This window comes from Amblyomma maculatum, chromosome 1 (assembly GCF_055883805.1).
Source record: "Amblyomma maculatum isolate TAMU_Amacu chromosome 1, ASM5588380v1, whole genome shotgun sequence".
NCBI lineage: Eukaryota > Metazoa > Arthropoda > Arachnida > Ixodida > Ixodidae > Amblyomma > Amblyomma maculatum.
The window spans coordinates 294,102,386-294,119,588 of record NC_139344.1 but is presented as its reverse complement, the minus strand read 5'-3'; the positions used below and the strand labels follow the sequence as shown (position 1 = coordinate 294,119,588).

Below are 17,203 nucleotides of genomic sequence, written 5' to 3'. Positions count from 1 at the left end.
AAAAGCTGTATCAGTTTGCAAAGGAACACGACTATAAAATTAAACTACGACAAGACAAACTGATCGCGAACAGCATGACATTCATTTATGATCATATCGCACAAAAAGTGGTTGAAAAATCATAGCGCGAAGTGCAAGTACAACGCAAGTTTCCCAATGTTAGTCATTCCCCGATAAATTTTTTGTACACTAATATCCGCAGTATTATACCACGACGTGATGAAATTTGCAGCCTCATATCTTCTTCTTTTTGTGATTTGCTGCTTCTTACAGAGAAATGGCTTAATTCATCAATAACTGACCTCGAGATTTTGCCTTCATTCCCTCATTTCGACATTTTTCGCAAAGATAGATCTGGAAATACACGTGGCGGCGGTGTTCTTATCACAGCAAACCCATCATTGCGCTGCACACCGGTCAGTGTTCCTACCCCTCCAGAAATGGTTTGGATTTGTTGTAATGCTACCTTTCCGCGCCTGCTAATTGGTGTTTGTTACCGCCCTCCATCTAATGACGACTCCTTTATATCTTTATTTCATGACTCACTGCAAGCGTTAACGACTATGTATCATAATACCCCCGTCGTTATTTTTGGTGATTTTAATTATCCTTCCATAAACTGGATCAATCCCGCTTCTACCATGTCAAAGTGCAACAGTGAAAGTGAATTCGTGAACACGTGCATGGCCTTCGGTCTAACGCAGCTTGTCAATGAGCCCACTCGTATTACACAGCACTCGTCTAATATTCTTGACCTAATTTTAACAACACATGCCGATATCTGTTCTTCGCTTACTTTTCTTCCCTCCCCTAGCGATCACGCTGTAATCAATGGCTCGCTCCACTGCAGCTTGGTCAGGAACAAAAAAACTAAGAAAAACCTAACACTATATGATAAAGGCCCAGGTATAAAAAAAAAAGGGGGAAATCAGCTGGAGAGGATCAGATAACTACGGATTTGCTGAAGAACGGGGGGGATATCGTGTTAGAAAAACTGGCCACCATGTATACGCAGTGCCTGGTGTCATCGACGGTACCGGAACCATGGAAGAATGCAAACATTATCCTCATTCATAAGAAAGGGGACTCTAAGGACCTTAAACATTACAGACCAATCAGCTTACTGTCTGTTACGTATAAGGTATTTACTAAGGTAATCGCTAATAGAATCAGAACAACCTTAGACTTCAATCAAGCAAAGGATCAAGCAGGGTTTCGGAAACGGTACTCTACTATCGATCATATCCATACCATCAATCAGGTGATAAAAAATGCTCGGAATATAACCAGCCCTTATACATAGCATTCATTGATTACGAAAAAGCATTTGACTCAGTTGAAACCTCGGCGGTGATGCAGGCATTGCGAAATCAGGGGGTAGACGAGCCGTACGTGAAAGTGCTGGCAGATATATACAGTGGCTGCACAGCAACCATAGTTCTGCATAAAGAAAGTAACAAAATTCCCATAAAGAAAGGTGTTAGGCAAGGAGACACAATCTCCCCAGTACTATTCACAGCTTGCTTAGAGGAAGTATTCAGAGACTTGGAGTGGGAGCAGTTAGGGATAAGGGTAGATGGAGAATACCTCAGTAATCTGCGATTTGCTGATGACATTGCCTTGCTAAGCAACTCGGGAGATGAACTACAAATAATGATTGATGACCTAGACAGGAAAAGTAGAAGGTAGGCTTGAAAATTAATATGCAGGAGACTAAGGTAATGTTCAACAGCCTCGGGAAGGAACAGCAGTTTACATTAGGTAGCGAAGTACTGGAAGTAGTAGGCGAATATGTCTACTTAGGACAGGTAATAACCGCAGATCCGGACCATGAAAAGGAAATAACGAGAAGAATAAGATTGGGATGGAGCGCATTTGGCAAGCACTCGCAGATTATGTCTAACAGCTTACCGGTATCGCTAAAGAGGAAAGTATATAACAGTTGCATCTTACCTGCACTCACCTATGGCGCTGAAACGTGGAGGCTAACCAAGAGAGTTCTACTTAAGTTGAGGACAACCCAGAGGGCTATGGAACGAAAAATGGTAGGGGTAACATTAAGAGATAGGAAGCGTGCAGAGTGGGTCAGAGAAATAACTCAAGTTACCGACATTCTAGTGGAAATTAAGAAGAAGAAATGAACATGGGCAGGACATGTAGTGCGAAGAGAGGATAACCGATGGTCGCTTAGGGTAACAAACTGGATTCCAAGGGAAGGAAAGCGTAGCAGGGGGCGGCAGAAAGTTAGGTGGGCGGATGAGATTAAGAAGTTCGCAGGGGTCAAGTGGATGCAGCTAGCACAGAACCGGGTTAAGTGGAGAAATATGGGAGAGGCCTTCGCCCTGCAGTGGGTATAGTCAGGCTGATGATGATGTTGATGATGATATGATAGAGGTGACTACACAAGTATGAATTCTGAGCTAGAATCTTTTTGCGACACTTTTACAGCCACTTATCAAGAGAGGCCTGTTGACGTTAACTGGGAACTTTTTAAAAACGAAAGGCTCCGTCTAATCGCAAAGTACATCCCCACTATCACAATAACACAAAGCGCGCTGTCGCCATGGTTCAACTCTGCACTAAATCGTTTAAACAATAAAAAAAAAATACTTTTCCGATCTGCTAAGCCTTCAAGCAATACCTCTGCATGGGATAAGTATTTCTGCGCCGCTAAAGAGTATAAACGACAATTACAGTCCTCTAAACAAACTTTTTTCAATAACACTCTGCCATCTATGTTGCGTAATGACCCCAAAAGGTTTTGGAAGGCAATCAGTCCTTCCGTCTCAACCAACATTTCTTTTCTTCGTAGTGACGGCAGCAATGCACAAGATCACGAAGTCGCTGACATGCTGAATAACACTTTTTGTGCTGTTTTCACTAAAGAGACTTCGGTCGACCACCCTTCGCCACCAGAACATGCTCATCCACAAATGTATCCTCTAACTATTGTCCCGAACGGAATTTCTAATATCATTGATAAACTAAAGAATTCATCCTCGGCGGGAACCGACGGCATTAATGCTAAGGTGCTTAAGAACACTAAACATGTCAGTAGCCTTGTTTTATCGCTCATTTTTCAGCAGTCGCTAAGCACTGGTACCATTCCCATGGACTGGAGGATCGGGAACGTCGTTCCTCTCTTCAAGAAAGGTAATCGCTCGTCACCCAGCAACTACGGACCAATATCCCTCACCAGTGTTTGTTCAAAAATTATGGAACATGTTACTTATTCCCAGGTTGCAACATTCCTTTCATCCGTTGGCTATTTCCATTCTAATCAACACGGCTTCCGTCAAGGCTATTCTTGTGAATCTCAGCTTGCTCTTTTCCTTCACGATATTCACACGAACCTCGACCTTAACATACCCACAGACTCCTTTTTTTTAATTTCGAAAAAGCCTTCGATAAAGTCCCACATCGCCATTTGCTGCTTAAACTATCTACCCTTAATTTAGACCCTTGTGTACTGAATTGGATCCATACTTTTCTAACAAATCGTCTCTAGTTTGTTGTCGCCAACTCCCATTCATCTACCCTTTCCCAAGTCCGGTCAGGCGTTCCTCAAGGTACCGTACTTGGCCCCTTACTTTTTCTAATTTATATTAATGACCTGCCAAATTGCATAACATCTAACATACGGATGTGTGCTAATGACTCTGTAATATACCGCACCATAAATAACCAATCTGAAATCGCTATCCTACAGAATGATCTGTTAACGTGCAAGAATGGTGCGACACCTGGCTTATAAAATTAAATGTTAATAAAACGTTTCATGTCTCTTTACACCGTCGACGTAACTACTTACCTTCTACCTATCATCTTTACGATTTTCCTATAACTTAAACTGGCACTATCAAATATCTAGGCATTCATATCTCCAGTGACCTATCCTGGTCCAGTCATATTTCTCATATAACCAACTCCGCTTGTCGCTTTCTTGGCTACTTACGCCGCAACATTTCATTAGCTCCCTCTTCTGTCAAACTAATTGCTTACACTTCGCTTGTCAGACCCAAACTTGAGTACGCTCAAGCTATATTCGATCCTCACCAAACTAATCTGATCAATTTACTGGAATCTACTCAAAATCGAGCTTCACGTTTCATTCTTTCAGATTACTCCTATCGCACCAGTGTTAGCGTACTAAAATCTAAACTTGAACTTCACAATCTAGCTTTACGGCGGAAACTAGCTCGCCTTTCTCTTTATCATAAGTTTTATCACAGCTTGCCACCTAACAACGTGTTCATCCGTCCAGCCCATTAGTCATCTCGTCATCTCCACTCCAATGCCGTCTACCTCCAGCGCGCCCATACGATAACATTCCAAAAGTCATTTTTTCTCCGCACTGCCCTGGATTGGAACGACCTTCCCGACCACATCGCCTCACTAACCGACATTCATCATTTCAAGACTGCCATCGAAAGACATTTTTATTGTAACCGCCGTACTCCAAGCCCACCCCTCATGTAATACCCCTTAAATGGGGCCTTTGAGGATTGAATAAATAAATAAATAAGTATATCGTCAGATTCATGAGAAGCCTTCGCATATACCGAAGACCGCCATTATTACGCCTTTTGGCATGTTTGAATATCTGAGGATGCCTTTCGGTCTTCGCAGTGCGGCCCAGACTTTTCAGCGCTTTGTTGACCAAGTCCTAGGCGGTTTGACGTGCTGCTTTGCCTATCTTGATGACATTCTCTCCTTCAGCCCTACGGGAGAGGCCCACAAGCTCCACTTGCGTCAAGCCCTCGCAAGGCTCAGCCGCTTTGGTTTTGTGGTCAATGGGCCGAAAAGCGAGTTTGGCGTTGCAGAGTTGGACTTTCACAGCCATCGCGTGAACGTCCAAGGCATCCGCCCATTAGCGGCACGTGTCATCGCCATCACTCAGTTTCTCCGGCCCACCACTATCCGGGAACTGCGCGAACTTCTTGGCCTCGCCAACTATTATCGACGCTGTATTCCTCGCTGCGCTGCAATACTGCAGCCTCTTCACGACCTTCTCTAGGGCCACAGCAAGCATGCAGCCCTGGCTTGTCAAATATATTCGTAGATACCCGACAACAATTCATCTGACCGAAGCATGGCCTTGTGGTAGAGCATCCGCCTCGTATTTGGGAGGTCCCAAGTTCGTCCCCGGTGCCGCCGGGTACCCACCGGTTTTCAATGGGTAAAAGCCCCGGCCTGGTGCTCGGATCTTCGGGCTGAAATGCTTGGTAAAAGGGGTCATAGGTTCCAAATAGTTGCTACGATGTGGCAGTGATCCGTTCCGCCATTGGACAACAATAAGTCCGCCTCGCGCGGCAAGAGCCCATTATATGGCCTTTTTTACGGCTCACATAGTTGGGCTTATAAGGCGCGGGCTCCTTTCCCAAGCCACGAGCCCTGATAAGCCGAGCACCAGGCCGGGCAGTGGCTTGTACCCATTTGAGAAAACCGGTTGGTGTCCGGCCGGCAGTGGGAGTCGAACCCACTACCTCCCGAAGCCGAGGCGGGTACTCTATCCCTGGGCCACCGCTGTGATTCATCTCCACAAACAAAATAAGCATGGCCTCTAAAAACTCCGACCATGCCGTCGACACGGCCACGAAAATTGATAGAGAGTTTTTGGTAGCCGCGAATACTCGCGTGTAATATATTTTCTGGGACTAAGAATATTATCGGATGGTTGCCAAAACCTAAAAATCAACTTTCGACCAAATTTGTATAACTGCGCGAAAGGAACATTGCGTAGAACTTGGTTTATCAGACATTAAGTTAGGATGGGATTACGCTACGGAATTATGTAGTGCCGGACACTCTACAAATGTTGCTCAAATCAAGGAAATGTTCGTGCGCATGAGCCTGACGCGGGAGACACAAACGGTTTGTTGCGAACATCGGCCACGAGAGGCTAAAGGCGCTCCACAGTCGAGCCTCCTGTACGTTGCGAAAACTGCCAGTTCCTCGCTTAAAAAAAAAAAAATGACAAGAAGCTCGAGCTCTGCAGCCTTGACGCATAGAAAGCGGCCTCCTGGTCCTTCTTTTACTGCATCTTGCAGGTACGCGGACAAGACACGGCTCATCATTAAAGGAAATGCGCTGACGATGTTCAATCCTCAAAAAGGCTGGTGGCGGTTGGGAAGAAGTGATTAAAGCCGAAGCATGATGTTTTCACCGCAAGACGTTGCCATTGATCAGTGCGGAGGAACTCACGCTCACCAGCACCAACCAAGTGAACTTTGTCCGATATTGTGTGTGCCGGTGCTCATTGGCTTAACGGTTTCATGAGGTCACAATCGTCTAGCCTCGACTGGGTAAGCCAAACTGAGTCCGGTATAGCAGCTGAAACGTACGCCTCCTCTCCCCCTCTTCCCCCCCCCCCCCCCTTGCACTGAGCTGTGTTCATTGGGGTTTTGGGCGACTCAGCTTTGGCTCGGGAAGACTCACCGAAAAGCGTCGGCAGTACACAGCCAGGTAGCGGTAGTCCCGAAGCGTCTTATTATTGTCCAGCTTGATGAGGATGTTCTCGCGGTTGTATCCCCTAAGTGGTTGCCGCCTGAAAAATTGACACTAATGAGCACCGCCCCCTCGGCCTTGCAATCCGCCGGGGTTGAAATCGTAATGACACGCACGTGACAAGCGAAGCTCGGTAACTCAATGTGGTTTGTTGACTTCAACTTGCGTTTTGGTTTTGTTTATCCCACACAAAAAAAAAATAACAATGATATGATTTCGCGGATATCAATGGTCACTTCAGCGCACCACAGGCATAGGAGGTTCCATAGCCTTTGAAGGGACAGTCTATTAACTTGTATTGACCGCAGTTTGCTGCCTCTCCCCCTCCCCTCACGCACATTCCTTTGAATAAAACAAACATATCTCCGTTTATGGGCTTAGATAAAACAAATTGGAGCGTAACTTTTTCGCACGTCTTAGTTAATGCAACGCCACCTGGGGAGCGGACAGGGAAATAAATATCATTACATTAACTGAGATGCACATTCTTAAAAAAAGCGCGAAGACACGGGACGAAAAAGAAAGAAAAGACACACACGCGCCATGTGTTTTTTCCTCCTTATTAGTCCCATGTCTTCGCGCTTTGTTATAAGAAAATGCCTAATCAATTCACCCAAACTGCTGTTCAAGTGAGATGCCCAAGTCGCACCACCTTAATGCACTAAGACGGTCTTAAAAGATTATGGGGTACACTTAAGCTTCGTCTTTAAGGGTAGGAAGCGATAGCGTAGGCTACCATCCCAAATATAAAGCCCCGCCTTAACTAATTCGTATGAAGGTGCCTGCGCGGCCTAGGCGTGAATATACTAGACGCCGGATTCTGATATCACCCTCTCATATGTCAGTTCCTGCCAAACGTAATGTCAGGCAACCCCAGTGAGCTCCTGGTTTTTTGTTCACAAAGCCTGTTATAATAATAATAATAATAATAATAATAATAATAATAATAATAATAATAATAATAATAATAATAATAATAATAATAATAATAATAATAATAATAATAATAATAATAATAATAATAATAATAATAATAATAACAAAATAACGCTCCCGATATCTTATGCAGATATCCAGCAGTCATTGTTTTTTTCTTTAGCCGATGGCAGCGCTGTCAGCATACCGGGAGCCTGTTTTTGAAAATATTGGAGAAATGACGAAACATAATTAAGAAGCGGTTTAGCTTCTTTTATTAGATCGATAGAGACGTGGAAGCAATGTGCAGTCCTTTTTACATTTTGCTTCCTTTAGCCTTGTTTTCCTCGTCTTGCCATTTTAGCCTCGTATCTAACGGATTCTTTGGGCTTTTATTAGGATGAAAGAGGCGTTTGGTGCAGCTTTGTCAGAGGAGATGAAGACGGCTACACCTGCAGCATGTAAGACCTATTTCTGATATGTGCCTTTATCCAAAGCATGAAAGACTGGCAGCTATCAAGGTGGTGTGGTGGTCTAATGCAGTGGGCAGAGCGTTGGGAACCCACTAACGAATGTTTCCAAGCTCAAATGAGTCTTTAGAGCCACCGCGCCTCCATCTAAGATTACGGGTGGCAATGCATCTACATTAAATGCAGTGCCATACAAAAAACAGTGTCTAGTTACAAAAGGAAAAGCGTTTAACCAGCACTGTGCTCCGCTCTATTTAAAGGGTATATTGTGGCCGCTTCAGGCGATGTAGCTTCGAATCTGGGACGTACTACACTGACCTTCTTTGCCGATTTGAAACTTCTGCCACGAGTTCCCCCTCGGCATTGTTACCACTGGGATATGTCTATGAAGATATATGTCAATATCAACACCCTGTTTCTAGTTGGTGTTCAAAGGCTTACCACTTTGTGCTGGGTGATTCTACCAAATTTGTCTGAAATGTTTGTAGCCGCGCTCGCCAAGACTTGTGGATTACTACTGTACCTTACCGCGGAAGTTATCAGTTAGCTTTCAACTGTGTTCGGCCATTCTGTTTGCTGTTATCGCCTAATTGTTTTCCTTGAGCGGCGGAAGTAAGCCAAATAAACAGTGTTTCCTTAGGGGAAAGTTCTGCTATCAGCGTGAGCAAAATGAAATGGCATTGGCGCCAATCGGTCGTGGCGTTAAACCAATAAAAGCACCTATGGATCACTCAAACGCCCTTATAAGTCTGTGGTCGAATTATATCAAGAGATTCACTATAAAATATGGTTTCATATACCTTTGCGTTCCTTGGGGCTGTGCAATTGTGTTTTAATCCAAACTGTTCCGTGATTCAAGTTTGCTAAAGCGATTGCAATTGAGAAAACAATCGAATGAAAGCACTGTTGTACACAAACATGCAGCAGGAGGAAATTCATATCTTCTCGGAGCCGCACACATATGCATATGTATGAGCTTTATTATTTGATTACCTTTGGAGCACTTGTGTAAATGTGGGCCAATATATCGAAAAGCACTCGTCAGCATTTTGTGACAGAAAATATCAATTCAGAGGTCCACTCACGCGCCATTCTCGTCCGGCAGGATCTCACCGTTGCTGTCAGGTTTGTCGCTGGTGCCGGCCCAGAAGAAGGCGTCTGCGGCAAACAGACAAATGTTTGGCTTTCTCCAAAAAATCTATACTGCGTTACTGATTGAAAGCAGACGCCACACTCTCTTTACATGTTGCCTACTAAATCCATAGGTCAGTGGCAGGCAGTGAAATCGAACAATGGAAATAATAACAAAAGAGGAAGGAAACAAGAGAAACAGTTCGAAAGATGTTACCCAACGTGCAAAGCCGCCTGAAAGAGTTAAAATCCTGATGAAAGACAGCAAGGAAACATGGTGCTTAGCATAACACATTTAGCTTTTTGATAGCCAACCATTAGTGCTAGAGCGCACTGATCTAACTATCGCCGATATCGCATGATATCGCCTTTTACTGATCATCGTGCTCACAAGCACGGCAATTTGGTTTCAACGCTTGTTGAAGCAGTCGCTATTCATTCTTGAAGTTTCCATGGCATAAATTTACCACCGCGTAGTCTCAGCATTCCGTTGCTGGCACGAAATGGAAGCAATCTATGGGCAGAACTGTACAGTACGTCGCCACAATCGGCTCACTTCATTTGTAACGTAAAATAACAGTCCAGCACTCATATCTATTACGATAAAGCAAGAAATACCAGAACATGTCAATACTTGTCTTGCAGTGAAGAATGATTAGTTAAATGCCAACTCAGAAGCGCTCACTTAAGCCTGACTGGCCGATTGTTAAAGGAAACTGGACGAAATGAATGAAAAAACATATAGAAAGGCAATATAAGAATAGAACAAATGCAAGTGGATTAATTTACTCTTTATTCAGGTATCGAAAATACATCACAAATATTCCAAAAAATACCTTAGATATTGTTCTGATTCCACGACACGCGTCCTGGGCAGCGACCACTCCTCAATATGCAATAAAGCGAACGTGTGTTTTTTACGACGATATAAATGCCGTGCTCTTGCAGTCGTTCAGCGTGGTAAAGCAAGCGATCCGTGTGAGATCGAAATGGGCGAGGCCGATGCAGGAGGAAAGCGATCACGTTGCTGACAAAGAAAGAGTGTTACCAGCTGAAGGTGGCACGCAGTTGGGATAACTGAAATTTAACTCCTTACAGCACAGCTGTTATGGAGTAAATGCTATTTGAAAACATCAAAAGTTTACTTCGAAATAAGACAACTGTTTGCCACCAGAATGAGATTTCGGATTATTGGCAGGGCGTTACAGTATGTTTACGTCATATTTACAATGTATTAAATCGTACGGTATGTTACAGTATGTATGTATGTTTGAGTTTATTTTGAGTTTATTTGATTTAGACAAAACTGTCTGGGTGAAGAGGGCTAAAGGTGACACGCGTGGTCACCTGACTGGGCCCTAGACACCCTACATTCATGCAGACAGAGTTTGGAACACAGCAAGAACACAGCAAGTTTGGAGCATAGCAAGAACACAGCAAGTTTGGAGCATAGCAAGAACACAGCAAGTTTGGAGCACAGCAAGAACACAGCAAACGATTTCATGTTGCAATATATACATAGGAAAAAAAAAACACGTATGTTACAAAACAAACAATACCCACAGATAGGTTTGCTTGACAAGAAAAAAAACACCTTTGTTTCAAAAAAATAATACAAACAGATACATTAATCTGACAGAGCGAAAAGAAAGACATTCCAGAAGAACTTGATCTTCCAAACAGTGTATAATATGCGAACATTGCATTGCTTACACACACCAGCTGGTTTGAACTTATTCACGTGGCATTCACTGAAGAAAATGACTAAAGAAGAAAATCTTTGCCTGTTTCCGGAAGGCAGGCAGAGAGGAACAGGTTTTCATGATATCAATCAGGTCAGGATAGAGGTTCAGGAGGTTAGGAATTTGCCAACTGAATAATTGTCTACCATAATTCGTCCGGCAGTTGTTCTTGATAAAAATGGTTTTCCTAAATTCGTAATGTGGCTCATGTTTTGTATATTTGAATATGAATAGTGCTGGATTGCTTTTAAAATCTGAAAAGGCAACCTCTGACAATCGCAGCTGAAATAATGATTCAATGTCCAGAATTCGATTTGGCCTGAAATGTAATGATGTCGAGTCACGTCGTGATAGATTTTCAATAAAGCGGACACCTTTCTTCTGTAATAAATAGAGGCTTTCCATATTTGTCCTCGAAGTGCTGCCCCATACAAGCAGGCAGTAATGTAGCCGCGAGTGAACAGTGCTGAAATAGAGCTGATGCCGGAGATAACGAGGCAACAGTAAACGGAACCGATTGAGCATACCAATGCATTGTGCAACACTGCGTTTAATGAAGCGAACATGACAAGACCAACTGAGGTTTTCCTGAAACTCAACGCCTAAAAATTTGATTTCTGAAACCCGTTCTAGTGGTCGCGACTGAAATATCACTTCATTACCAATATGAACAGCCTTGTTAACTGGAGTAAACACAATGTACTTTGTTTTGTCAACATTTAATGCTAGCTCATTTGCAATAAGCCAATCAGATAAATTCTCAAGCCATAAATTTACATGTGGAATTAAGGAGTCTAAGTTTTCTGCTGAAAAAAATACACTTGTATCGTCGGCGTAAAGGATGATAGGAGGAGTTTCTGGTAGAGATACAATGTCGTTAATGTACAGAAGAAACAAGGTAGGTCCTAAAATTGACCCTTGGGGAACCCCAAATTTAATCAACTCAGACTCGGAGGTGAAACCATTGACAACAACATACTGAGAGCGGCATGAAAGGTAATTCTGCAATAGTTTAAGCGGAACCCCTCGTATTCCATAAAATGGCAGTTTGTTAAGAAGTATATCATGTTTAATTGAATCAAATGCTTTACTAAAATCTAGAAAAACACCTAATGTGTACAGATGATCTTCTATGTTTTTGATAAGCTTTTCCTTGATACTAAGCAAAGCAGATTCAGTCGATTTATTTTTTTGAAATCCGTATTGGCTAGAAGAGATTAACTCATGTTTATTAAGGTAGTTCGTGATTCTAATATTAATCACTTTCTCTACTAATTTGGAAAACAACGGGAGAACTGATATAGGTCTGTAATTACTGATGATATTTGCAGCACCGCCCTTAAACAAAACAGCCACTCTTGCTATCTTCATTTTGTCGGGGAAAACACCTGTTGTCAAGATTAGATTTGTCAGATGACAGAGTAGATTAACTATTAAGTCAGCAATTGCTTTAATTGGTGCTACCTTAATGCCATCAAAACCACAGGAACAGCTGTTTTTGAGGCCAAGTATTATCTCATTAACCTCTGAAGGAGTTGTGGGATATAGGAAAAGGCTATGTTGTACATTAGATTCTACGTATTGTCCAGTATTTCTGGACGTTGTTGCACGAAAGGCTCCAAGTGCCAAAAAGCGCCTGTTAAACTCATCAGCAAGATCTTTACCACCAAGATCAGTTCCTCCAATTGTCATTTGAGTTGGTACGTTCTTCTCCGGTTTCTGTAGAAGATCTTTTACTGTACGCCAGGTTTTTTGAGGGTCAAAATAAACATCCGAGAAATTCTGAGCATAATAGTTAATTCTAGACTTTTTTATATCAGCACCTAACTTATTTCTTATTTTTCTATACTCTTTCAGGACTGACAAATCTTTCGATTTTATAAACTGGCTGAAAAGTCTATTTCGTGCATTGATTCGGCTAAGCAGGTCTCGCGTAATCCAAGGCTTCCTTCCTTTTCTGCATTTGGCTGTTGCTACAACTGGGAAAGCACATTCATACAACTTTATTATTTTATCCAAGAATCTGTCGTACAAAATATTAGGATCCTCCTCGCATAGTAATTCGCTCCAGTCTATAGAGGAAACGAGTTGACGAAAATGGTCAATTTTGATCTTGCTTATAATCCGGTAATTCTGTGGTCGATCGGTACGTTCGACGATCTGTTTATGTGACCTTTGAATGAAGCAGAAAGTTGATAGGTGATCACTGACGTCACTCAGGAGTACTCCTGCCATTGTACCGTGAATATCGCTGTTTGTTATACAAAGATCAATAAGTGTTTCGCTGGAGTGTGTGATGCGGGTAGGTTTTGTGATTATGTTATAAAACCCATTGGCCGATACTATATCAACGAATTCATTCACAGAATGTGACTGTTCTAGCATGTTAATATTGAAATCACCCATTATTACCACAGGTTTACTTTGCAAGGCAAAATCATCTAATACAGCGTCGAAAAAATGAAAAAACTCTTGAAGGGACGAAGAAGGTGGCCGATAAATTACGCCAAAGATGAATGCACCTGTCTGAATAAAAAGTGACTCGTATGCGGGGCTCAAAACTGTGCATTGCGGGAGCAGTTCATAAGGAATACTGTTTTTCATGTACAAAGCTACACCACCCCCTTTTTTGTTTTTCCTGAACAGTGCTTCACATCTGTAACCCGGAAAGCAGACAACATCGTTCAAATCAGTGTACCACGTTTCAGTGAAAGAAAGTACGTCAAAATCATGATGTATGTATGTATGTATGTATGTATGTATGTATGTATGTATGTATGTATGTATGTATGTATGTATGTATGTATGTATGTATGTATGTATGTATGTATGTATGTATGTATGTATGTATGTATGTATGTATGTATGTATGTATGTATGTATGTATGTATGTATGTATGTATGTATGTATGTATGTATGTATGTATGTATGTATGTATGTATGTATGTATGTATGTATGTCCCCTTCATGGATCACTGCCTTGTCGTGGCGGAGGGGCTTGCGAAACTCGATGAAGTCGTGAGCTCTGCTAGATAGATAGGTCACGGCAGAGAGTTCTGACAAAGTGTGATTCACTGGAGAAGGTAATGGCAACCAACTCCAGTATTTCCTGCCAAGAAAACCCTATGGCCAGTCACAATAGCATTAATGATATGGCGCCGGAAGACGAGCCCCCCAGGTTGGAAAGCGTCCCACATGTTACTGGGGATGAACAAAGGGCGATTCCTAGTAGCTCCAGGACGAATGAAGCGGCTGGCCTAAAGCCAAAAGGACGCAAGGTTGTGGGTGTGTAGGGAAGCGACCGGAAAGTCCGATGTTGCAAGGAGATATATCACATAGCAACATGGAATGTAAGATCTATGATGCAAGGTAAACTGGATGTCGACAAGCGAGAAATGGACAGATTGAACATTGATATCTTGGGTATCAGTGAGCTCAAGTGGACCGGAATGGGAGAATGTAATTCCGGCGACCATTATGTCTTTTATTGTGGGCACGAATCCAAGAGAAGGAATGGGGTCGCTCTCATAGTAAACAGAAGAATGGGTAAAGCAGTGCTAGATTACAACCCCAAAAACGACCGAATGATTTCACTTCGGATCCAAGGTCACCCTTTCAACATAACAGTTATCCAAGTCTATGCACCAACCACTGCTGCTGAAGAAGCTGATGTTGAGAGATTTTATGCGGACCTGCAATGCCTTTTAGACCGCACTCCATCATCAGACGTCCTTTTTCTCATAGGAGACTGGAATGCTGAGTGAAGAAATATCCGGAATCACAGGCAAGTTCGGTCTTGGTGAGCCAAATGAAGCTGGGCAGAGGCTAGTAGAGTTTTGTCAAGAAAACAACTTGACCATAGTGAATACTCATTTTCAACAGCACAAGAGGTGTCTGTACACATGGACTTCACCGGACAGTCTGTACAAAAATCAGGTCGATTATATTCTTTGCCGGCAGAGATGGAGAAGCGCTATACAAGCAGTAAAAACAAGGCATGGGGCCGATTGTGGCACCGATAATCAGCTTCTTGTTGCCAAAGTTAAGCTTCGATTGAGGAAAACGCAGAACACTAGAAGGCCTTTCAGGTATGATCTGGATCAAATTCCATCTTAATAGGCTGTGGAAGTGAGGAATTGATTTCAAGAATTAGATCTAGAAGACAGAGAGCCTGAAGAGATGTGGACTGATGTTCGTGATATAATACAAGTTGTTGGTACTAAGGTAGTTCCAAAGCAAAAGAAATGCAAGAAAGCAAACTGGTTATCTGAAGAGCCTTTGTAAATAGCTGAGGAAAGGAGGATGGCAAAAGTTATGGGGGAAAGAGAAAGATACAAGGTTCTGAATGCGGATTTTCAGAAATTAGCAAGGAGAGATAAGAATGCCTTCCTGAACATACAGTGCCAAGCAGTTGAGGACAACAGCCAATTAAGGAACACAAGAGCTCAGTATAAGACAATCAAAGATATCAAAGGAAGCTTCTGTGCTAAGCTGGGCGTGATAAAGGAAAAACGAGGCAAGGACCTCACTGAAGCCTCAGAGATAAAGAAGAGGTGGCAGGAATACACAGAAGAACTGTACAAGAAGTACCCGGATGTGCAAACCCAACATAAGACGGTTGTGATTACTGATCTCGAGCCGGGCATCCTGAAGAGTGAAGTTGGATGGGCCTTAGCCAGCATTGCTAAGAACAAAACTAGCGGAATTGATGGCATTCCAGCTGAGTTGCTTCAAAACCTCAACCATGACGCTGTTAACATTCTGCATACATTATGTCAGAAGATTTGAACAACCCTACAGTGGCCACAGGATTGGAGGAGGTTAGTTTACATCCCCATTCCAAAGAAATGCAGTGCCAAAGATTGTTCCAACTACCGCACGATCGCGCTTATTTCGCATGCTAGCAAGGTGATGTTGAAAATCCTCCAAGGTAGGCTGCAGCAGTATGTAAGTCGGGAGCTTCCGGACGTGCAAGCTGGGCTTCGCAAGGGCCGATGAACTAGAGACCAGATTGCCAACCTTTGCTGGATCATGGAAAAAGCAAGAGAGTTACAGAAACCCATCTACTTCTACTTTATTGATTATGAAAAAGCGTTTGACTGCGTAGATCACAGCAGATCGTGGCAAGCTCTCCAAGAGATAGGAGTTCCAATTCACCTCATCTGTCTCCTCAGTAATCTGCATGAAGGGCAAGAGGCCACAGTCCGAACTGGGAATAGTCTTACTGATGGGTTTCCGATGAGAAAGGAGTGAGACAAGGCTGCATACTGTCGCCCTGCTTATTTAACCTATATGCAGAGTGCATCATGAGGAAGGCCGGTCTGGACGAGTCTTCAGCTGGAGTAAAGATTGCTGGAAAACGTATCAACAACCTTAGATATGCGGATGATACCACTTTAAGGGCAGAAAGTGAAGTGGAACTCAAGAGACTACTTATGCGCGTACTAGAAGAGAGTGAGAACTTTGGGCTTAAACTGAACATTAAAAAGACAAAGATCATGGCGTCTTGCCCTATCAAGTCCTGGAGCATCAAGGGACAAGAAGTGGAAGCTGTGACAGATTTTCTCTTCTCGGGCTCTAAGATTACCCCGGAAGGAGACTGCAGCCATGAAATTAGGAGACGCCTGCTTCTGGGAAAGAGAGCCATGGTTAGCCTTGACCGCCTAGTAAAGAGCAGAGACATTAGTCTGCCAACCAAGATCCGTATAACTCGTGCTATGGTTTTCCAGCTGTGATGTATGGATGCGAGAGTTGGACTGTGAAGAAGGCTGACCGCCGAAGAATTGACGGGTTTGAATTGTGGTACCGGCGGAGACTCTTGAGAGTTCCTTGGACTGCCAGAAGATCAAATCAGTCGATATTGTCGACCATAAACCCTGAATGCTCAATGGAGGGTCAAATTCTAAAGTTAAAGCTCAGCTACTTTGGTCATCTGATGAGAAGAGAGGAGTGGCTGGAGAAAGATTTGATGTTGGGAAAGGTTGAGGTTCGCCGGAGAAGGGGTAGGCAGCGAACGCGATGGTTAGATGGCATCCTCGAGGTGCTGCAGATGAAGTTATGTGATGTTAGGAAGATGGTGCGAGACCGGAATGCGTGACGTGACATGGTCCATAGGGTCACGAAGAGTCGGAGACGACTGAACTGAACTGATGTATGTATGTATGTATGTATGTATGTATGTATGTATGTATGTATGTATGTATGTATGTATGTATGTATGTATGTATGTATGTATGTATGTATGTATGTATGTATGTATGTATGTATGTATGTATGTATGTATGTATGTATGTATGTATGTATGTATGTATGTATGTATGTATGTATGTATGTATGTATGTATGTATTGATGTACGTATGTATGTATGTATGTGTGTATGTATGTATGTATGCATGCATGTATGTATGTATGTGTATGTATGTATGTATGTATGTAT

General features: G+C 42.9%; 1 protein-coding gene across 1 annotated transcript in view; it reads right to left on the bottom strand.

Moving 5' to 3' along the window:
• Positions 1-17,203, bottom strand: part of LOC146206820 (protein Skeletor, isoforms B/C-like) — a 248,491-nt gene that overhangs the window by 130,287 nt on the left and 101,001 nt on the right. Inside the window, exons 3-4 of the mRNA XM_084591583.1 lie at positions 8,978-9,050; positions 6,439-6,547 (exon numbers count right to left, since the gene is read on the bottom strand). Coding sequence (XP_084447709.1) covers positions 6,439-6,547; positions 8,978-9,050 — 182 coding nt within the window. The remainder of the gene's footprint in view (positions 1-6,438; positions 6,548-8,977; positions 9,051-17,203) is intronic.